The 24,180-nt window shown below is 41.0% G+C and overlaps 1 protein-coding gene across 1 annotated transcript in view; it reads right to left on the reverse strand.

Moving 5' to 3' along the window:
* The window catches only part of BRSK2 (BR serine/threonine kinase 2), a 304,802-nt gene that overhangs the window by 14,293 nt on the left and 266,329 nt on the right, over positions 1 to 24,180 (reverse strand). The window contains exons 20-25 of the mRNA XM_048948874.1: positions 18,858 to 18,918; positions 14,872 to 15,079; positions 13,588 to 13,636; positions 8,131 to 8,254; positions 6,238 to 6,418; positions 5,449 to 5,538 (exon numbers count right to left, since the gene is read on the reverse strand). Coding sequence (XP_048804831.1) covers positions 5,449 to 5,538; positions 6,238 to 6,418; positions 8,131 to 8,254; positions 13,588 to 13,636; positions 14,872 to 15,079; positions 18,858 to 18,918 — 713 coding nt within the window. The remainder of the gene's footprint in view (positions 1 to 5,448; positions 5,539 to 6,237; positions 6,419 to 8,130; positions 8,255 to 13,587; positions 13,637 to 14,871; positions 15,080 to 18,857; positions 18,919 to 24,180) is intronic.

Raw genomic sequence — 24,180 nt, forward strand, 5'->3', positions numbered from 1 at the left:
TGCAATAACTACAAATCTATAATGGTAGAGCTCAGAGCAGTCGCCCAGCTGTCAGCACTACCTATGCTTTGAAAGAGCGCAGAAAAACACATTAAGAGCAAGGAAACTCTCAAGTATTACTAAAAGACTGTTTCTCATTCCCATTTCTATTTGTAATGTCTTCCCAATACTGTTTTCTCCCCATTCCTAAAGAAGAGCAAACAAGAGCATGCCAGAAGCAGCAGCTATTACCACATCTCCTGAGAGACTAACAGAGTTAATACGCCTTTAGCTTACTTCTTATAATAACGACTTTAATACTTCTTTAATTTCCATCATCTTATAACATCTGCTTTAATAAGTATTCTATATGACAAAATATTTGCTATTTCAAAGCAGAATTTTCATCCTTATTAGAAAGCCTTAGATTCTTGGTAGCAGGCTTCTGCTCATGGGTAACAACCCAGTATCTGTGGGATCAAGGTGTTATGTGAGGTGAATAATGTCAAGGTCCAAAAAGGCATTTAGCTCCCTGAGAAGCACTGATGGGTCATGTAATGGCATTTTTAATGTATGTTGTTTAATTTTTTAATTAAAGCAGAATGGCAGTGGCACAACTCAACCCTTCTGATGATAAGGCAATCCCTTGTTTCATAGGAATTGCTGGCAGTCACTCATGCTTCAGATGTTACCAAGACTCTCCCATAAATGACATTCAGTTTAGTTCATTAACAGATGACAAATGATTTGGTTAAAATAAGACCTTCCTTATTGGAACATGAAAAGGTCAAAGAAGCTCTGAATCCATTAAAAATCCCTAGTGTTCTGACAGATTTTCTTTCCTGATTTTTTTTTTTTTCTCTTTTTTTTTTTTCCCCCTGTAATTTGTTTTTCTATCCTTCACAGATTTCACAGTCAAACAGCCTGGATTGTGATGCTTCTGGTATCTCTGGAACGGTGACTTGTCCCATCCCAGGAAATCTAGGATTCCAACCACAGAGGTTGGAACTTCCCACTGTTTGGGTGCCTACTTGAAATGCACAGTTCTCCTATCACAGCTCTGAAGTGCTTGGATTTCTTTTCCCATGCTTTATTTCAGGACAACCCAGTTAATTGTAGTGAGGTCTGTCAAATAATAACAGTGAAGTTGTATAGAGAAACCAGTGCTCTACCAAACCAATCAGGCATTACACAGTGCCTTTTATAGGTGGGAATTATGACAGCAAGACAAAGCACTGCCTCAGACTATGAGAGTGGTGAAGGCATGAAGGAACACAGAAAACAAGATTAAGCTGGGACCTGGATGAGCCCCAGATAAAACTGATGGTGGTCCAGTTCCAAACTGGCATTTTTATATTCCCTTTTTTCTGTCTTGATGATAATAAAATCCTTTGCACATTTGGAAACCACTTCTTACTAATTATTTTGGTAGCTATCTGGCAGCCCACAGCACTTGTGGGCCATAAAGATGAACACCCAGAAAGCACAAATGTCCATCAAAGCTTTTGAATCACGTGAACATCTGCTTTTTTTTTTCTCTTTGAGACATACACTAGGACAGTAAGAGAGCTCAGGTGAATATATACAGAAGATACATGCCATCAGAAAGAATTTGCACTGCCCTATTTTGAGACTGGATGTGGTCTCTAAACAATTGTTTATGTTGATGAAAGGCATTTTCAGCAGTAATATCAAGAAGCTCTGATTGAAATGCTGATGGTTAAAATCTGATATGAAGCCAAGAAATACAATAAAACAGAAAACCTACTACAAAGAAGTTATGAAGGCTATTGCAGCATTGCTGATTGCCTAAAACACAGGAAAATGAGTTAAAAGTTAGGATAAGCAGCACCCCACACCTAAAAGCAAAGCCTAAAAAGGCAAGAAAATATTAAGAAAATAAAAATTGATAACCTGTGAATGAACACGGATGGCTTCTGTGTGCCCCCATTCACCAGCTGTTTCTATTACTTTTGGGCAAAGGCGTTGTGGAGGAAAACAAATTACGATTTAATGGAAAGTGTACTGGGCTGAAACAAAGGCCAAAGCCAGTGATTTTTTTCCTTCCAAAGAGATCACTTTATTCCTCCAAAGGGCAGTCCTGCCTGGGGATTACAGAGCAGATTCTGAGTACGGGGCTCCTGGATGGAGTGTCTGTCTACCTATTTCATGCCAATCTTCAGTCTGCAGGCCCTTTCAGCACTTACACCACAAAAGATTTCATGTCCTGAAGCATCAAGGTAGAAGGCTGACATGTTGTACTAAATTTGGCCGCTGGACAGTGGCTTTAAAAAGTAATAGATTAGCACGTGGAATGGATTGCATTTATTTACACATTTATTCCAGCAAGGGAGGGAAGCTGTTTTCCTGCTTCAGAATATGTCAGAAGAAATAAGCACAGTTTTAGGAAGGGAAAATGGAAGTGAATGCAGGGATATCCATGGGGAAGGGAGATTACAGGGTGCTCAAGTGAGACATAGAAACACATCTGCCTAAATCAGGTACGTATGTGTACACACTCACACACACAGATGTATGGGCAACATGACATCTACAAACACTGTTGTGAGCTGGAAGAAATGAGAAAGAAGAAAGTGCGTTCTGAAACCCAGGCAAGCCGGCTTAGTGGGCTGGCATGCTGCATAACAGATCAAAGAGGAGCAGGAGAGAGAATGACTGTCAGTGCCATATGCTTACTGGGCCTTGCTGTTCTATTTCACCCTGCTTTCATTTGTCTTGTCCTTTTGCAGATCTCACCTTACATGCACGCTTTCACAGGCAGCTTTCACCATCCTGCATGCAAAGGTACCTGAACCAAAAGGCAGGGGAGACAACTGCACAGAAGATACGTCTGTGCACAGTGAGCTATGAAAATCTCCAGTGCACTGGCAGGGGAGCAAACTAGTCAGCATTGCTCCTCAAAGCCATGGAGGAGGAGAGTCTAAGTGAACCATAAGCTTGTTCTGTTCCAGCAGGGGACTGCCTACAGGTCATCCTCAAAACATGAACCTAAATAGGACTCCAGCCACCTTAATTCCTGAGAGATGTTCAGGGCTGGGAATGTGGGAGAAGAAGAGAAATGGAGAAGAATTTGTCTTGCTTCTATGTGAGTAAGAATTGCTGATCAATAACTTGCAATTTCTAGGAAGCCCTGCACAGACTTATCCAACCACAGCCAGCCAGCTTGTGGTTGTACACCCAAGGTGCTAAACATGACCTCTTTGCAGTTCCTTTATCCATTTATTTTCTCTTTCATTTTGGATGAGAATGTGAATCATGGGACCTCTCTACTTGGAATCACAGGCTGTCTTTTCCACAGTAATCTCACCAATAATCTCACTTCCTTTCTCTCTTTCCCTTGGATTCTTCTCCAAACTATATTTTTCAGGTTAAATAATTTCTCTCCAAGAGAAATGCATCTTGCTGATCAGGATAGATGATAGATACAGGACAATCTGGTGCCGTATCTCTTGTGAGCTGCCTTGTCTAAGCTAACTACCTGAATGACAGAGTTCTTGTTCTTAACACTCCATGTGGAGTTGCACTTTCCCCAACTTTAAAGATCAGGCTGCATCTCCTCTGCGAGAATGAATTACTCCAATGTAGCTTTAGGCAATAGAAGGAGACTCTGTGTCTATAATATAATTTCTCCATTCCAGAATCAGAGCAAAACTGTAAGTAGGATGCATTTTTCACAGCACAGTTTGCGCTAAATATCTCTTGAGCCTCAGTCAGATGAATGGTTTTTATTTGTGCTACAATATGACTTTCTTATAGAGATACCCTTCTTCATGTGTAAGTGTGCAACAGAGTCCAAGTTTTTCTGTATGGCCTCAGTAGCTTGCACATGCTAGGGTAAAGAATTTCAGAAAGATCACATCATTTAATTTTTTTAATAGCTTTTCCCTCATAGAGGGTAAGGGCACACTTCTTTCTGAAAGAGACAAGGAATGGTTGACCATTGTTCACACACCAGTGGTAATGTGAAATAGACTCAGAGAATACATTTTTCTCTCAGCTAATTACCCTTACTCTCACTTACTCCCAGCATTTCCCAAGAGAAAAAGCTGGTAGAAAATTCTGTCTGCTTCCTTGAATTTTATTTTATTTCAGAAATTCACATAGCAAAAATCGGAGTCAGCCTTGGTTCTAACATCTTCACCTTTTCTGTTTCCTAACAGAATAACCCATGTGCTGGGCACCCTTGCAATCCAGTATGCAGAAGGTCAGGCAGTGCTGGAAGGCAAAAGTAAAGTGGAAAATAATTTTTCCTGAGCTGAGCATACTCTTCTGTCACATAGTGAGCTCACACTCTTCTAGACAGAGTTATTTTCTCTTCAGCTTAAAGCCACACTGTTAGACCAGAAGGATGTAACCCATATGTGCAGTGAGCCAAGGAGACCTAACAATTAACTGTATGATCCTATGCAGATTTCATTCTGCAATGTTGGCTTGGCTGGTTCACACAAAGGTAAAGCACATCCCTTGGCTCTTAGGAATATGTACATACTACCTTTTCCCGTATGATGGGAAAACTCCTCCCACTCCCCCTGTCTCTTCTTCCTGCAGCCCCCAATCTCTCCTTTGCTCCCATCTGTCCCCTGTATCTTTATGGTCTTTCTGTTTCTCCCTACTTTTCCTTCCCTGAAGCATTTCCAATATCTGAGCTTCCTTACATTTTCCATTTTCACCTTCTTCCTTTGTTCTGTCTTCTTAAAGGATAGAAGAGCTAACACTGACTTTTTTCCTAGAGTCACCACTGGTTGTCAGAGTGCACATTTGCTACATAACGATGGGATGAGGCCAGTTTCTGTATTATCATCTCAGGCTGCCTGCAGATTCAGATTGATGTCACTGCACAGGGCCATACTTGTAAGCCTCTCTTTACCACCACGACAAATTGGAACCTATTTTAAAAATCAATAAAATATAGTTTCTGCAGAACCTTAGCATACAACTTGTGCTACCACAGTACTGGGCCAGGAATATGATCGCACTACTGGAAACTATCAGCCACCTTCCAACATCTGAAAACACTGTAGTTAATGGCTACTTAAAAGCAGCACTTAACTTTCTTCTGCAACCTTCTAAAGTTGGAGGTTTCTAATGCACGCCTGAAGAGATTGAAAACTGGATATCTTCCAGACTGTGTCCCTGTTCTGGGAACTTATGGAACCTGAGAATATCTGGAATATCAACTGATAATGCAGCCTTTGATGGAGAAGTGGGCAAATGGCTCTTTGGGCGGGAGGAGGGCAAAAGCTGTTCAACTGGGGAATGCGCTGGGAGCGTTGGAGTGGGGATGAGAGGGAGGGGGAAGGTGGGTGCAGGAAATTACTGCTCTGTCTGAATGGAGCTTGGTTCTTGCTGTAATCAGAGGGATGGCCTCCCTCAGCCTCCTGGTACTGAGAGGCACTTTGTCTTCCTGTCCTTTCTGAAGCAAGGTGCTCAACAGCAGAAACTACTTACCTGATAATTGCTGCACTGAAGGCTGGTCATGTGTGCTTAACAACTGTGCCTGAATGGTTTCTACTACCCTCTTAAAACGACGGCTTGGACCTGTGAGGAGAGAAGAGGCACAAATGGCTGTGAGAGGAGTGCGAAATGAATCCTCATGTAACACAGGCTGGAGGGAAAGGGTCACAAACATCTTCCCTTCCGTCTCATCCCTTAAGTGTACATACAGCATAGCTATGCTTCACCTAAATGCACAACTTTGAGGAACTATTATGAAGTCCCAATATAAATACAAGCTTCACCATGTTGGACTCAGCAAAAGGAAAGATGGCTTATTTTGTAAAGATAGAAAAGACTGGGGACATTTATTCCTTATTATTTTAATTCAAACTTTGTGCATGGCATGTGATGAGCCAGCAAAAAAAAAGAGAGATCACATATTTCTGTAAGAAGGGAGAAATCATTGGCCCACAGAGACCAAGTGAGATACTGAGACCTTTGAGTAAAGCAAGGATGTAGTATAGGGAAGTATTTCAAATCTGATGAACAGAACAGCATTAGTTATGCAGTATTAATTATGGTGGTGGCAACTTCACCTCTAGGAAATGTTTTGCCCTCCCACCATTTCCATTACTACCAATGCCATTCTTGATCCCAATATCCTCCTTTTGCCCACTGTTGGAACCTTCCTTTGAGGTCAAGCAGAAATACCCTTTGCTCTAGCAGAAATATCTTTACAGGCCTCCATATCAGCAAGGCCAAAGACAACTTGCACCCATGTTGCAGCTTTGCCATGGTTACCTGATAAGAGTGTGAAAGTGACAGAATAGATCCCGTTTTCCTTCTGCGCTTCTCCCCCTTCTGTGTATGTTATGTCCACCTGGAACTTAACCGGCTTCTGGAAGACAGCAGGACCTCCTGTGGACTTGTACTCTGCACGGAAACTTGTCTGTGAGATGACACTGTGACTGAGGCTTGGAATCTGAAACAGGTTGGTAGAAGACGGTACAGTGCGCAAAGGAAACAACTGCAAAATTTGTAAGATTTGTTTTTTCTGCTGGACTTGAATTTGTGATTCTACGCTAAAGAGACATCAGGACAAGTAGCAGACACATAGACAAGTGTCTGGAATATCCACAGGGACAATATGTGTACTTACCCAAACCACTATTCCTATCAATACATAAAACAATTTTGAGAAGCTTTCTGGCGTAATCCAGTATCATCAGACCTACAGTAGGATTTCACAACTCACTAATTTTCAGGCAGTCAATAATAACAGATATTGCCAGAATTTAACTTACTCTCATATTTTATTTATTGCTTCTCAAAGGACAAAATTTTCAAAAGATTTCCCAAACCATTCAGAAATCTGGCTTCTAATTTAGGAAGCATTATGAGAGATGAGTTCTTCAAGGTGTCCTTAAGGACTTACTTATCAGGCTATGACAATATGTTTAATTAGAAGTTATCTGCAGAGATGATTCATAGAGTTTCCATACCGCATTGCATCTCACCCCACAGATGTGCAGGTATGCACAGGATCACCAGTATAAACAGTGGTGCACACTATGCTAAACCCACAAGCACAGCTAAAAGCATGAAACCAGTACAGGAACATCGCTGCTTCAAACCAACCTGAGATGGATTGTTTGATGGTAGAATGTTTGATATATACTGCACACACTCCCTGTATGCCAGCACTGTGTATGAACAGTTAAAAGAACTGAATTTTTGTTTTTGGAAGAAATTCATTGCAGCATCATAAAGACTAAAAAGGAGAGTAATATTCTTTGGAAAACAATACAATTCAACAAACTATATAAGAATCTATGATAAGATCTATGATAAGAAATTGAGCTGCCTTCTCTCAATTCCATTGGAAAATAAGGTCTCAGTATGCTTCAAACATCCTTGAATTTAAAAACCTTGCAAATTAAATTTATTGTACTGACTTTTTCCTTATCGGTACTTGCAAATAGTAAGAATTAGGACTTTCCGTTGGAAAAAAAACAAACAAAAAAACCATTTTCCTCTGCTAAAACTGCAGATTATCCTCGATTGTAAATAAGGAATATGTCCAACAACTGAGACTCTGGTCACCAGAGGAAATTACCATTCTATCTGTCATAAAGCTGAGAAGATCTAAAGTACTAAATGCAGACATGGCACAGGTTTTTGTCTGATTAAAGTGGTGGAGAGCATAGCCAGGGAAGCCAAGACTTTTGCATAGATGGTGACCTTAAGAGAAATGCGACCAAGCAGCAAATCACTGTCTTGATGCTGTACTACCAGTGTTCTCTAACTGCACTAAAATTCCAAGCACTGCCAACCTGGAGACTTCACCTTTCAGAAGGCTGAAATCTTTTCTCACAGAATATTTTCTTCAGTTAGAAATTTAGACAGAACACAATGGAGGCCTGAATCAACACGATACGTAAATCAAATGCACAGAGGATGAACCTGAAGGAGAAGAAACCCTGCCCAGTAAATAGAATCATAGAATCACGAGGTTGGAAAGGACCTGCAAGATCATCTAGTCCAACCATCCTCCCACTACCATTGCTACCACAAGCTACTAAACCGTATCTTGTAGCTCCTCATCAACTGGTAGCACCTCATCCAGACATGGCAGAGTGAGTCCCAGATCTGACCAGTGAGCAATGCATCTAACAGGCAGCTTGGCTGACTTACCGACAGGAAAGCGTGGACAATATCAGCCTTAATGGAGCTTAGCGGTTTGTCCTTAATGACCACAAAAATCTGTTCTTCTTTCTCCAGATTAATGAAGTTACCAAACCAGGATTTTTTGGCAAGCCTGACATAATGAAAAAGAAAGACATGATTTAGAATATTGAGCACTGGTTCTTAGATACCTTCCAGATAGAAAAAAAAATACTTACAAACTGCACAAGAAATTATTGGTAACGCTTCAGTTGTGGTTTTACTACAACAGGTAGCTCAAAGAGTCTATGAATATCCCACTCACTTAGTGAAAACTGTTTAAGTAACAGTCCCCACCTTGTTAACTCTTGCAAGATGCGTGATCAGCCATGAAAAGAACAGCAGCAATGGTAACTTTTATATAAAGCCAACACACTAATTAATATGCCATGTACATAATTCATACACATAAGTCTCTCTAAAAGCAATGCCTCCTATTTAATTCCATGGAGACTACAACAGATAGAAAAAGCATAGCAACACTATGTGATAGAGCAAATTCTCAGCTGCAAAACATTATTTTTCAACACAGTCACCACCATTAGCTCTGCATTTTCACTACCTATGAACAGGAGCCTGTGTGTTGCACTTGGAAAAATCTGAATCAGGTGCCCCACTGTTGTCACCACTGCTGAAACACATCACCATCACCTTACTGCTCTCTTCCACTGGTTGGCCTCCATAAATGTTCAGCAAACATCAATAAATGTTAATGGATGTCACTTTTTTCCACATGGAGGAATTCAGTGGCATCCCACTCCTTCATTTGCATTTCCATGTCAGATGCCATTCCAACTGACTGCCCCTCTGCTGCCATTTATTGCACAGCAACAAAATGTAACTGAATATTGGTGGGAAGGTTCAACCTCTATTGCCATACCATCATCATCTGCCTCTGACGTCGTGGGCCGACACAATAACATAGAAGGCATTGCTTTTGGTGCAGATTTTGCATAGCTGGGGACATGTTTCTGAGATGTCTCCAGGGATCTCAATTTTTGTGACAATAGTGGGTGCTGTCAGCACAGCAGTTTAAGTTTACTCCTGCCCATTTCAGCCCCTTTGCTGTTTCCAGACTTGGAAAGCTCCATTCCCAAATGTGTCTTCTTGGACTGACAGTCACTTTTTAAAGCAAGCTCAAGGTTTCATTGGCCCTTCAATCTGCCTGCAAATGAAACCCACTGCTACCCATAGAGCCACGACAAAGACTTTTCCATTCATCAGTCCCATTCAGCAAGAGTTCAGTAAGGAACAAACTCCGGCTTTCTTACAAAAGAACGAACTTCCAGCACTAACAAAGATCTCAGCACCGCACAAAACACAGTGCGGGCTTTCCACAGACAGCAGTCCAACTCCATCGTTTCTTTCAGCATCAGACGGAGGTATCACCATAAAATCAAGTTCTTCTGTTTTTCACACTGGTCATAACAGCAAATGTTTGATTTTGCTTATTGTTCCACCTTCTTGATGCACTTTGTTGAAACTCACTTTTAAGTTAAATCAGCTAAAGGAAAAATGGGACACGTATATTACCGGGGGAAACTATTCAGAACTTGAAGGTAGTACCTTTGAGAGTAAAGGTTTTGAGGGGAAGGAAGATGCCATCAGACATGAGAACCACCTCCCTCAACCTGCTGGTCATACTTCTCTTGATGCAACCCAGGATATGGTTGGCCTTTTGGGCTGCAAGCGCACATTGCTGGCTCATGCTGAATCTTTCAATTGCCGTGCCCAAATCCTTCTCTCAAGGCTACTCTCAAGCTATTCTCTGCCCAACCTGTATCCATGCTTGAGATTGCCCTGACCCAGGTGCAGGATTTTGCCCTTGGTCTTACTGAACTTCACGAGGTTGGCTGGACTCACCTCTCAAGCCTGTCCCAGTCCCTCTGGATAGCATCCCCTCCCTCTAACATGTCAACTGCACCACTCAGCTTGGTGCCATCTGCAAACTTGCTGAAGGTGCATTCAATCCCACTGTCACGCGGGATCATATTCTAGCAAAGAAAAATTTAGCATGAAAAAGCCAGAGATGAAAAGACCTGCCATGAACAAGTTTTTCACTCCACTGGATATTTTATGATGCCATGGCAAGCAATTAGGCTTTCACTTCCAGGGGATGTTCACCACTCAACAGAACAAGACAATCTACAGACCAGCTACTGCAGTAAAGGAAAGCCATCTGCACAAAGGACTGCTGTGCACCCCAACAAAGTGCTGAACAGCTATTAGGAGAACCCCTTCCTGGCAGCAAAGACACAGAATGAGGAAGGGCAGAAATAAAGCAAGAGAGGAGCATGGAAACACCGCACCTCAGCTGTGCAAATACTCATTTGTGTCCACCCATTATAGAGATAAGAGTACAAAAGGATTCATTTGCAATTTAGTAAATCACTGCCCCCCACTCAATTAAAGTGGGCTGGAAAAGTCACTCCCTAAAATATTCAGAGGCAGCTGTAACTAAACCAGAGAGCCAAAGATTAGCATGGAGAGCAGTAAAGAGAAAGGGGCTCTCATTTAAATGGGTCGTTAAGGAGCCAGGGTTAGAGTGTGAAAGGAAATTACATACTAATTAGCTCATGTGTCTCACACGTACCATAACAACTCTGCAAGCCCCTAGAGAGCTGGGGCAATAGCTCCCTGCATGTAAGGGGTCTATGCTCATTAGTAAATTTGCACCTGGTTATCTATCTAAAATGTCTGGTTGTTTTAGGCTGGGATCTATCATAATGTGAACTGAGCTTCGCTGTCAGGACTCAAGGGGCCCAATGTATGTCACACATGCTCCTTGGAAGCTGAACTTGAAAAAAGCATGAATATTTAACTGCACATCTGCCATCTTAAAATACTACTTTTCGTATTTGTATTTTTATTAATTGTTTTGTGGAGCCTTCATTTATAGGTCTCTTAATGAGTGCAGGTTAGGAGGGCCACAGAACACAAGGAGTTTTCTCCTGTTCAGCTTGGAAACTTGGTCTGAAGTCTGCAGAGTGCAGCTGTGTTAAGGTTATCACCACTAACACTGACTCTGGAAGACTCCCTGATAGCCTGGGCTATGATCCAGCTTGCAAATCACTAGAATTCAATACATAATTTTGCTCAAGTCACATGAGACAGAATAGATGCCAGTGCTCTCTCCTCTTTCTGGAATGAACTGGATCAAGACAGAGCACACGTGCACTCACTTTTCTCCTTGACAATGGCAGAACTAGCTGTGCTTCTGTACAGAGAATAGGTTTGCTGAAGAAGAAGCCACTTCAGAGTGAAACCATACAATAAGGGTGTTCCTCCTCTTGAGGTGTGCTAAGTACTTCTGACTTGGATTAAAACAGGTATGATTCAAAGATGCTCAGCAATCTGAATGAGATGCTCTAGCACCCTCCAAAATCAGGCTCTAAACAGTGAAAATAACAATTTCTTGTGATGGCAAGCCTCCTAATGGGGAGGAAGACAGAAGATACATGGGAGGCTGGGTCCATTGGGAATCTAATCAGGTGTTCAGTTGAGGGAAAAAAACAAATCGATCAGCATGAAAACACAGGCAAGTGCTTTATGACTTCACACTGAATTTCTGACTGCTGTCATGTTCTGTTTTCTACTTTTGCAGTGTGTTACTGCAGTGCTTCACTGTCTTCTCTGTCTCTGATTGCATGGATCTGCAACCTCTGTAAATCTACCTGCTTGGCATAAATAAGAGCATTTCTACGCAAGCAATTGGAGCTTTGCATGCCTAAAGCAGCTGGAGCTATGTCTCTTTAAATGCCATCCCTGGCACATTTTCTAGGACTTTTTCAAATGAGAAAGAATAGCACTACCCAGACATGTCAAAGCATATCATCTAAACACCAGGTTTTGTTAAAAGAGTGGCAGTCATTGAAGAATGCTGTACTAGATCAAGGACATATATTTTTATTGCTCAACCCATAAGGTCAATAGAGCTCTTGATAAGGACACCTTATTTCTTACAGAAAGGAAAAGAATAGCAGGAAAAAAACCCACCAAGACATGTGGAAGTGGGCACTGAGCAATGAAATATCAACTGTTAAAATAAAATCCAGCTCATTATTTTTTATGACTTTTATTATGTTTACTGGAGGGTGCAGCCCAATTGAACTCATTAATTTGGCAATTATACAGAAAAAGAAAAAAGGGCCCTAGGCTTTGACTTGCATCCAAACTGCCTCAAATGATAGGCACTGTTTCATTCACCAGTTTTCAAAGGGTGAGTAGGAAGCAGAGAAGGCAATAAATTCACAGAACTTCAACCAACATACATGCATAAAGGTGAGACAAGAGGATACAAAGGGAAGAAACCTAATTCAGTGTTTTGTTTTTTTTTTTTTGCTTTAAAAGCCTTAAAAATAATTGAGAATATAATGTATTTATTCTGTCAGGATGTGTTAATGTTGTGAACTTCTCTCATGCCTCTCCATTAGTACATGGTCCAAAATGTTGAAAATACAATTTATTCAATTTTTTCTTCCTGAATTTCTTTTACTAAACTTTACTGTTCCTTTCTTCTCCCTCTCCTGTAGTCTTTATCACTGCCCATTCTGCACCATTAGAAATAGACTGCACATACTATAGCATGCCAGGTCTAGGGAAAGTACCATTATCACCAATTACAAAACTTTGGGCCTGCAATTTTCATCTACGACTCATGAATATTTCACACAAGTATTTTGATGAAAGGCCAAATTGCCTCGGTTGGCAGGGAAGGCCTATGGGTATTGGGTGCACAAACACAAGCTGTGAAAATAAAAAGGAATAATTTGGCATCTGTTGCATATATTCGGAAGTGTTTGGAGCAGCACTCTCTGGCAAGGACTTCCAAACCTGCCATGCAGTGACGCACAGCTGTGCCATTAAATGGTTGAAACGTACACGGACTTTCAGGAATAAGTCTGGTGAATATGAAGTAGCTTCTCCACTTCCCAGAGTTGCTGTCCAGAATTAACACTGCACTTTCTATCCCAGCCAAAGATTCCTCTAAATCATCTGAGCAGAGGCTTCTGCATGCTATCCTGAGGATTCAAACTTACATGTGCTAAGAGAAAGACCCTCTACTGCACAGTTAGTGCCAGTATAAGCCATTGACTATCCCCAACAGTGATGTGCTTGAGAACCAAATGAAAGAAGAGAATGAGAAGATGTTCCAAGACTACTAAACTCAGCAAGCCACGAGTAAAAATGAGGTGGTCACTATGAGACAGTTTCATCACCAGCTGACCCCACAGCCATTACTGAGGTATGGACTTTATCTCAGGCCCTTAGCAGAGGGATTATTTTGACATCTCAGTCCCACTTGTCATATAACAGGCTGCAGTCAGATACTGATTCAGAGCAGAAACAGTCACCCTATGACATTCAGGCTAGGAAGTGACGTTGGCAGGTGGTGGAAAAGAAGTAGAGTATTGGTAAAATACTTACTCTGGGGATGATTCTGGGGTTAAATTGGACATTTCCTCTGGTGTAGGTACTGCCCATGCACACACAGCCAAAGAGAGGAAGGGAGAAAAGAAATCAATGAATCAGCACACCTTTTTTTTCTGGTTTGATAACAGTGAAAAAATCGTGACATTGCACTACCCTTTCATTCATCCATTGCCTCTGCAGGCAACTTCTGACATTTAAAATTGGTCATGTGCCTCTAGATTATTGTATCTAATCAAGTGATGCATTTCAAGGCATGTTCTGCTACTTCTTACATCACTAGAAAATCCCAAACATATGCCAATCCGATTGCCTTAAAACTTGTTTACTATTGTTTCATGAGCCAATTCTCACACTTTATGCAACGGGGTTTTATGCAAAGTTTCCTTTAGGCACTGAAAATATGAGGAATCCCTGTGGAATTTTCAGAACACAATGTAAATATACAAATTTCCCACACCAGGCCATTTGCTTCCAAGTCCATCTGGCTGAAACTCAGTCACTGCTGCAATTCTCAGCAGTTCTCTGGCCACCTCAGGGACAATGCCCCTGACAATCACAGCCCAAAACCTAACCCTTTCGTGGCTATATTCTGCTTTCCAAAGGATCCTGGCACTGGGATGGCTGCTGATTATATCCGAGGACAGTGTATGTGACTTTGGGTGCCCTTTTCCTGAATGCAAAAAGCTATGTGGAGATTGAAGAAAACAATTTTGTTGATCTCAACACTCTAGAGACTCTTAAAACTAAAACAGCCACTGGAAATGAAAACGCTGATTGTATTAAGGCAGTTTTTATACCAATTACCCGAGGTGGTAAAAAAAGCACTAACCAAGATCAAACAAACTGTACATCAAAAGAACAATTTCAGCCTATTGTCACTGGCTGTCTTTTTTTCAGCAGAAAGCTCAGCCCACGGCTGCAAACAGGCAGCAGAGTACAGGCATAGTGAAATACCATAGCTCTAGATTTGCTGGCAAAATAAGTCATGATCTGAAGATAAAATGTTCCTTGGTTCTAAGAACCATGTCAATGATATTAAGGTCTGTACTACTCGAGTGTGAAGAGGGCTCAGGAGATGCTGTTGGAGCAAGTGCAGTGGATTTACAGAGCCTGCTGACACAGACTTCGGGCTACCACTGCTTGATGCTATCACTTTCATTTGCTGTATCAGTACTCAGTTCTCGGCACATGAAATTTTTGAGAGCCAAAGAGAAGTATCACTTGCTGCTGAATGGCTGCCCAAATCAGACCCACCCTGTACATCCGGGGAGTACTCACCTTGCAATTTCCGGCGATGGAAGCGAGGAGACCCCAGGAAACTATTCTTGATTGAGTTGAGCCGTGTTCTCCATGGCATTCCTCCAATGCTGGGGCTGGATGGTGGTGTTGGGTTGGGTGTGCCTGCTGGGCTCTCCTTTGGCGTATGGACAGGTGTCCCCTTGGGGGTAGGGAGGGGACTTCCCCTTGGAGAGGGGTGAGGGGTGACCTGTATGATGGGGATAGATTTGGTGCTTGGGTCAGTACTAGAAGGGAGTAATCTAACAGGAGACATAGGGTTGGTCTGCAATTTAGGAACAGCCAGCTGTGGGTTAAAGCCGGCAGCAGGCGAGCGGCCCGGGGCATTCTGCACAGGGCTGTTCTGGGAAGAGGGTGCGCTGGTATTGCTGGAAGGGAGTGGGTTGGATTTAGTAGACTGGAGTGGTTTTTCGGCCAATTTGCTCTTGGATGGCAAAGTCTGCGTCTTTGGGTTGGGCTGAAGTGCTGGCTTTGGTTGGAGTACATGTCCAGGCCTGGAGGCGTTCCTACAAGCATCGGGGTCCAAGGAGACTTGGGGTCGGGGAGAGAAAGGGAGGTCGGAGGTCTGAGGGGGGATGAAGAACTTTCTGATAGGCTACGAGACAGACACGGAGTGTCCATGCACATCAAAAACAGTGAAATACGCATAGAGCGGGCGAGCAGAGAAAGGAAAGTCAGAATAAAATCCATCCGAGTCACAAAGATGCATCATGTCACAAGGGGACACAAGAGATGGAGGTGAAGGGGTAGTGGGGGAGGGATTTTGCAAAGAAACAAAAACGAACAAACAAACAAAAAACAAAAAAAGACATGCAGTTAGCTGGGAACACGGCATCATCAACAACAGCAGCAGCGGCAGCAGCAAGAACAACAGTGTCATAACAGGCTTCATCATATTAACCAACCACGTGTCAGCAAAGGAAAACAACAGAAAGAAAAGTAAAACAAAGGAAAAGTAAAAAACGAAATGAAAGAAAGTAATCAAGAAAAAAAGAAGAGAGAAATGTCATCTCTCTGGGATTGTTCTGATCGCCCTGCAGTGAGAGAAGCACAATGCTTAGGGAGGTGAGGAAGGGGAAGAAGAATCACTGAAGCCACACACAAATTGAGATATGTCAAGAATGGGACCAACTCTTTCAGCTCAAAGTGCTCATGTGCAAACCTAGTGGAGAAATGGAACTCAAAACAGGTGTGTGATACATACGGAGTGGTGGGCAATACACAGAGCTTACTGCACACACTGGTCAGAACCTCTGTCCCTCCTCTTTGCCCCTGACTCTGGCTAAGGCACAATCAGCTGCAGCCATCCTTGCAGAAGGAAGGAGTTAAGGGAGAGCGATGCCATGTTGGCATCTGGCCTCCTCCCCTGGCCTGGATGGTTAAGCTGCTCAGCATCCACTCAGGGTTTCATAGCACATAGCGCCAAGAGAAAATCATCAACGTGACCTCAACTCGGTGCTTAATTTGTGAATAGCTATAGCAAAAATTTCAGAAAGGCCTGGGAAATTCATTTATCTGGGAAGAGATGATATTTCCCATCAGTCTTTATGCTTCTCCTGCAACATCCCTCATGCTGTCAAAGACAGCTTGATAATTAAGATTTCTGTCATACAGTTACAGCAGTCTTTGACATTAAGTCCCAATTCTGTGAAAGGGTATGGGGAGAACCACTGTTTGTAAGATACAGTGTAAAAAAAGAAAAAGAAAAAGACAAAGTTCATAATCCAGCAGCGAGTTATCAAAAATGGGATTATGACTTTTTTTTTCCCCCAAACAATAACATCTAAACATGTAACAGGCATTTTGGGAAACTTCATATGGAACCAGCAAACAGCAGTACACAGACTTGAGAAGACAGAAGCCTTTTCAAGGCACAGTTGCACGTAAAAGTCACTTTTAAAACAAAATGAACGTCCTGACAAAGTATTGCTGTTAACACCCCAGATTGCAAGTACTGGCAGACTTTTGAAAATAGACATTATCACTCAAGCTCTTTACCTTTGGTCTGCATTCATGTTCTGATTTTTTACAAATTATTAACTATCATGAAACATTCATCATCTTCATTACTATTATTATTATCCATTCTGAATATTTAGAAGCCCTAGTCAGGCAACATCCAGACATGCCACTGTCCCACATGTCAGGTAAGCACATGCAGCAGTACTAAGTTCACTTTCTGGGTTTGATGGATTAACACAATGCTGCCATGTTTCTAACCTGCCGAGATGTATTTAAAGCGATGTCTAAAATTGTTTCCATCAGAGCTTTCTACTTGAAGAACTTAGGGTTAGGCCATTAAAATTAAAAGAAAATCACTGCATCAAAAAGTTTGTATTACTGTTAGAGTTGTAAAGTTAAAATTAAGTTTGACATTTTGGTTCATACTGATCACTAACAAGAAGGAAAAGGGAAAAGATGAAGAAAGTGCTTAATTTATGAAAGTCACTACCAGCATCTGACCACTAATCGTTTGCAAATGACTTCAAATGATAAAAGTCAAAAATTGGTGATTGCAAACATTTCCGTGCAATTTTTAAATCATTTGTGCATGACAATTTGAGAAACAAATTTGAAAGCAACAAGTCAAATTAAACTCCCACTTAAGCCATTACTAATCTGAATGGGCACCCTTAATTACCACATTTCTAGTAACATAACAAAGAACGAGATCATGTCTGTCTTTCAGCTTGTGCAATAGGGAAAGCCATTAGCAAGATCCTGTGAGATTTAACAACCCTTAGTTGCCACTGAATTCAACTTCTCATAGAACTTTACCTAAGCAGTGCATACAGTGAAATGTGCATTTGATTTTTAAAGTATATTCTCCTTTCAATAATCTAAGATGCTATTAAGTAAGGACTTTAAAAATTTTCTTATTCCAACATTACCTTCTAAGCCACAAATCTGACCTACCTTAAAATGGTTATGAACTGTGGAAAATGCCATCTGGCTGCTAAATCCCTTTGAAGACTATTTAATCAACTGCCTATTAAGTAATAATGTTAAGATACAGCAACTATGGAACAGATCTTGTCATCCTTATTCTTTGATGTAGTCCTACTGAGATGTCAGAAATTGATCCCAAGAGATCAATTAAAGATCGGGTCTAAGGTTTGCAGCTCTGGATGCTTATTTTATGCACACAGCTCTTTTTGCTCTTTCTCAGTACATTCTGCAGTGGTATGAGAATTCTCAGATATCTGCTTCATCCCACTGCCATTCAAGAGGTACAGAAACAAGGAAAGAAAGGAAATGGATCTTCACTGGTTCCTGGTACACTAAAGACACAGAGGAGACTGCAAACATATTTCTGTCAGTTGCAAAACAGGGGAACCTAGAATATGTTTCAGAAAACAATTCAATCAAGCAAGGAGTTGGAAGCTTTACTAGCCTGTAAACTTACACCTGATTGTCTTTATAGTATACACCTTACTGGGGATTTACGATACCCTCAATTAATTTACTTTTTACTCTCCCTTTAAATTTGCTGTTCCTCAAATTTCTGAAACTGATTTTGTTTGAGTTTCTAATCCAAGCTACTCTGTGGCAAACTGAATTAAGTTGATTGTAGCCAGCATGGCTTGATGCTCTGCTGTGGCTTGATTGAAAGTAGCTGTGAAACAGTTTCTGATACATGGTCTGAAATCATGTCATATACAGACCTCAGCTGGAAATAGCAGTGTTTAGTCATAACAATGTTATTCAATGCACTTCTGAGATTGAAAAAGGACAGGGGCACAGTGAGATCCCTGAGGTACCTCTAATAGTGCAGGGAAAATGTATGGAAAATTCTCAGCTTGGATTTGTAGACATCATTTCCCTCACCACTCATGAAAATTTACAAGCTGCGAAGGAAAACCAAAACATCCCAGCTAAGAGCCATGGCTCTGCAGCAACAGATGTTGAAAAGCATCAAGCATGTGTGAGTGAACTGGACCAACGGATCTTGAAGCAGAACCACTTACCCTTGGACTGCTGAGAGGACTGGTGGAGAGCCCAGATGAAGCGCCGCTGATTGACCGAGACCTGAATGGACACAACAAGAAAAAGGCCCTCAGAAAATGTAAACAAGAAATAACCCTGAACACCAGCCACTGCAGGCACAGGCATGATGTGAGGAGAAGGAAGGAGACTGTCACTGGAAAAGCATGACTCTTTCCTCTCATTACTGTCCCACTCTCACAGCAAAACTCTAAGAAATTGCTCAAGGAGGAAGCTATAATCCCTTCTCATTACAGGAGTTGCTACCTTCTTTTTTCAAAAAGGACTGTCAAGATGCATGCTGGTGCTGAGGACTCTCTCCTACACAGTGCTGGGGGTCACATAATGAGATGCTCTGTCACAAGGAACATAGGAAGCCACTGTGTGCATAAGGCAAAAAGGAGGGGAGTTCCTCCACATATTAAGGAAAAAAGCAAGCCTTTGGGACCAAGATACATAATTGTTCCCTATGCAGTGACTTCCCATTGAAATCAAAGTTCACACTCTCTCAAGCTTCCCCAACTTCTCACTGATGGATTTCACAGCTCTGTTCCCCAGTAAGATTTACTTCTGTTGCATTAAACAAGCCAGGTTTTGTTTATGAATAACTAGTTCTGCTGTTATTGATAACTTCACCAATAGCAGGATAACTGCCCAGGTGTCCTCCAAAAAAAAAGCCAATCAATAGAGAATCAACTGCTTTACTTGCTGACAAGGCCACCTGTGCTGTAATGCTCTTATGCTCTCCAGCAAAGGCCATCTAATAAAACTGTGAGCTGTCGACAACAAAACATATGAATGTGCTATATTAAAACATGCTGAAAAGGCACAGGCCAAATAAACAAACATTTCGGCAGAACAACTTTCCAGAAGGAGAGCTGCCCATCATGAGAAAAACTTCCATATGACTCAAACTGAGTACGCCCCAGAGATAGCTTTAGACAAAAGAAAGTTGACTCGAAGACTGAAACATCTTACAGCAGAGAACTTGGCTAAGAACCTAGCTGGTCAACAACTGCCAAGCAACATGCCAATTTAGTCTACCTACCAATGTTTCACCTATACTAAGAGCAATGAAAGCAATTATTTGCCTTCAAGTAATGTATGTGAAAACGTAAAATCTTGTAGATGCTTGGAAAGCTGATTACATGTGTGCATGTGTATATACATATACTTAGAATTGATAGGGGTCGGTTAGTATCAACTCGTATATAAGGGAATATAAAAGAAATTTAGGCCATTAATTGTCTCTGATTACTGAACTTTTAAATCTGTTTTAGAAGAATCAAAATATCTGTTTCTGAAATGGACTCCTAGAAATATATTCCTGAACAAATTTGAGTATTAAAATTGCTAAAAAATATGTAAACTGCATAACAGGAGGCTGTTCCAGAGAAAGAGTAAGTTAACACTGAACACAGTGGTAGATCTTATTCTCTCTTTATCCTCTGCATGGTTTTCCTTCTATCTCTTTCCAGTTTGTCCATCACAGGTAGGTAAAATGCAGAAGCCCAGACTTGGCATGCTTTTTTTTTTCTTCTTTTTTTTCCAAATTAAATCTAAATTTGCACCATGAAAAACTGGGGCACTCATTTACGCAGAATCTCCCTCCTTGTACCCTGCCACAGTCTGCCCATGACAGTATGGCAGACAAAATCTAGAAGCTCAGTCTTGGCACTTAATTGAACATAAATTTGCACCATCGTAATATGAGGTGCTCATAAAGGCTTATGCAAAGTAGCTTTAAAGGGAGAACTGTCTGCTCTGCTTTCAATAGGCCATTTTGTGTGCCTGTTCTATAACTGAAATAGCTGAGTGCAACGCAGATGTGTCGTGCATATGGGAAGTTTGGTTAAAATCTTCCTTGTATGAGTCATCAGCAAAAGCTTATTCCAAACCATAAATTACAAGACAAGCCTATAAATTACCTTGCACAAGATTTGTGAGGCATTTAGGTGCCCAAAGATGCAGTTAAACACCTGTTTAGGAGTTTAACCACCACTAGGAGATGTTCCCACCAATATTTAATTATGGTGGGAAAGTCCTCTCTGACACTCACCTGAATTCCAGGATACTTGATTAAAAGTTCCAATCTGCTATTTCCTCTTTGCAATCAGATGTTTCCAAGTCCTGAATTCTCCCCTCCCAACCCCACTGCCTTCTATTTTTTTACAAAAATGATCACACACATGGAGGACAAAACACGGCAGTCCCACCCTCCCAACTCCCAGTTCCTTATTGGAAGCAATATTTGAAAAAAGAGTTGTTGTGTACTGTGTTTTCATCCAGCCTAGGAGCCTGAGGTAGGGGACAGAAGAGAGAGTTAGTGTGATATCCTCCTAGAAATGCATTTACTATCCACATGACTGCTATCAAACAAATTTTATTTCTGTTGCTGATTTACATGCAAAAATATATAAGACGTAGGTCTTAGGTCTTATAGCAAATCTTAGTTTGTCCACACTGGAAATTGTATAGAGGAGCAGTAGGAAGAGCTTAAAGAACCCTGGGTTAATTTTAAGTGCTGGGGTGAAAAGAGAGTTGTACATTATCAAAACTTTTCCCTTTTACAAGAACATGTTGATATGGAATATAACAGCCAAACTGAGAATTTCTTCCTTGCATCTTCTGCAATTTAATAAATCCTGCAGAATTTACCTTTACAAATGTGACACAGTTTCCAAGCTGGCTATAAGAACTCAGAACAGCAGCAGTTTCTACACTCCAGTACAAAAATGCCAACAAGCAAAAATGAGAGATTTTTCCTCCCATCGAGATCACCCTAGCTAGGAAATGCTGGAATTCATTTTAAAACAAACAAACAAACAAACAAACGCACTGCTCCTGTATCTCAGAGTCAGGTGGACAGAACTGGGACAGGGCCAAAAGAAAGTAATGAAAAAGTTGCATTATGCTGAAATGCTGCAATGAGAACAGAGAGAATTTACATCTGTATCCCCCTCACCAGAAAATAAAGGTATGAAGCTGTACAGGCAGCACATTAGTATGGCAGACCCTGGATGATGTTACATGTGGAAAAAGGAGAAAAATATGAAATCATCTTACATTCTTATGGCTACACACTAAGCGTATTTAACAGGAGATATCTATTAGTGAGCAACCTCCTCAGAGGTTACTCTACAGGCATTAAATGTCATTGGAAGTATGAAATGTGTAGTTATTCCAATAGCTTACTACTGCACGCAACAATCTAGGAATCTATGAACATCGTGTGTGACTCATTTTGCTCTGTGTTTTGCACTGCTGTCTGCTTGGGCATTAACTCAATGGAAGCCATCAAAAAGTTGTTGAAAAAACAAACAGAAAAGTTAATGCAGTTGCTCAGTCAAAGAGCATTCCCTCAAACACAACTGCCACATTAGGGACCCAAGAGGAGACTCAAGTCCCATCAATAGTGTCATAATTGGTTTGTCAAACATGGAGGGAGGAAATGAAAATAAATCCATCTTTAGGGATCTAGACGCAAGTTCTAGGTAGTGGCAGCCACAGAGAGCACTCTAAACATATGGTGGGTACTGAAATCATCGTGGGCTATTCCTCCCATCTCAAAGACAGACAATAAGCAGGAGACATCTGAGCTATGAAAGAAAGAGGCCAAGCACTGAAAAGAAATGAGCATGTGCGGGCTGTAGCTCATATATGCGATGCCTTTATACCTTATTCAATCTATTTGATACTTCAATTACAAGGACCTTTGTTTTAAAGCATGTTTTTACTCATTTTAGTCAGCTGCTACAACGTAAGGCCCAATTTGTGTTAGATCAGTTGGTCTCTTACTGGTAAACCCAAGGAGCTGGAATCCAGTTTCCAGCTGGTTTAAGAGAACTGCCGTTTCTTGTGAGCTCTAAGAACCCAGGGCTGAAGCCTGACACTGTTGAGGTGTAAGCACAAGAAGGAAGAAAAAGCAGCTGATCTGCTAACCACAGTACACACATAGCACAGTGCAGAGCACCTCTACATAGCCCTTCACTCAGATTAATTTTCAAGTGCTTTGAACAGTGCATCACCTTGTATACACCAATAAAGTGCATAGGCTTTGCAGCCAGCATTAAACATTTGGGTCAGATTTGGCATTTGTTTCATCTTTGAATAACCACCTCACAGAAATTTTTCCTACAATAAAAAGTGAGTTGGGTACCTTGTTGCAGTCCCAGCAGAACTTGCTTTCATAGCACAGTTTTACTAGGATGCTGAATACAGTCTTTTAGCTGGTCAAGCTGGAGCCATGCTTCCAAGAAGGAGAGCCTGCAGCATGCATGCAGCGTGCAGTAATGCATCTGACTTGTGCCCCTGGGTGAAATGCCTTCAAAATTTTGAGTTGGTTTGATTCTGTGCATAGTTTTGTAAGGCATAGCCAAAATATCCGGCCAATTTTTGTTTGTTTAGAGCATAAATTGGGTGGCATTTGATACTCCTCTTTGCTTGATCACTCAAGTAAAAATAAAAAATTGTAAAGTGCAGTTTGGGGTATGAAACCCCTGAAAACTACCCAAATTAATAAGCAATAGTGAACATTCAGGCACTGTGTATTACATTTCATCACTTCTGTTCTTGGGTGTCCAAAAAATGCAAACTGTAGTTCCTTGCTTCCTGATGCTGAGTAAGAATAGACTACTTCTAATGCTATTCTGTCTTACAGTCCCAACTGTCCAAACAATACCAACCATAAGACGTTAAGTCTTAACATACTTCTGCTTATGTCAGAAGCTCTACTCATAGTAATACCCTTTGGGAAGATGAAGCCCTTACAAAAAGCACGCAGTGATTTTTGACTGCAGGTGTTGATAACACACCTCTTCTTCTTCCTTCCAGCACACAAGGAAGGTGATGTTAAACAACCTTAACCGGCCAATCATACTGCATGATAATCATTTATAAATGGTTTAGAAAGAATTAATTAATCGTAAAGCATGTTATAAAAATGCTGTATGAATATAAATATTACTGGTGCTAATTAGCCCTCTCAGTTTGTACCTTCTCATAAGCTTTTACTGTAGTTTGTAGTGATCTATTACAACATTTTTATTAAATCATTTATTATTAAATGTTCCCCTTATGTTAAGAATTTATAAATGGAAATCTAATTCAAAGTGGGACTGCATTTCTAATTGTACCTCTATTCTCTTTATTGAAAATTGAAAATAAAGAGCTTTGAACATATATCTTGTTTAGGGCCATCTGCTCACTTCCTAAGAAAATCTATACTCAAAAGAGAGAAAATACCCAGTACTTTTTTTGATAACACAGATGGGACTGAGCTTTATTTTTATTTTAGAAAAAAAAAAA

This window comes from Lagopus muta, chromosome 6 (assembly GCF_023343835.1).
Source record: "Lagopus muta isolate bLagMut1 chromosome 6, bLagMut1 primary, whole genome shotgun sequence".
In the NCBI taxonomy this organism is placed as follows: domain Eukaryota; kingdom Metazoa; phylum Chordata; class Aves; order Galliformes; family Phasianidae; genus Lagopus; species Lagopus muta.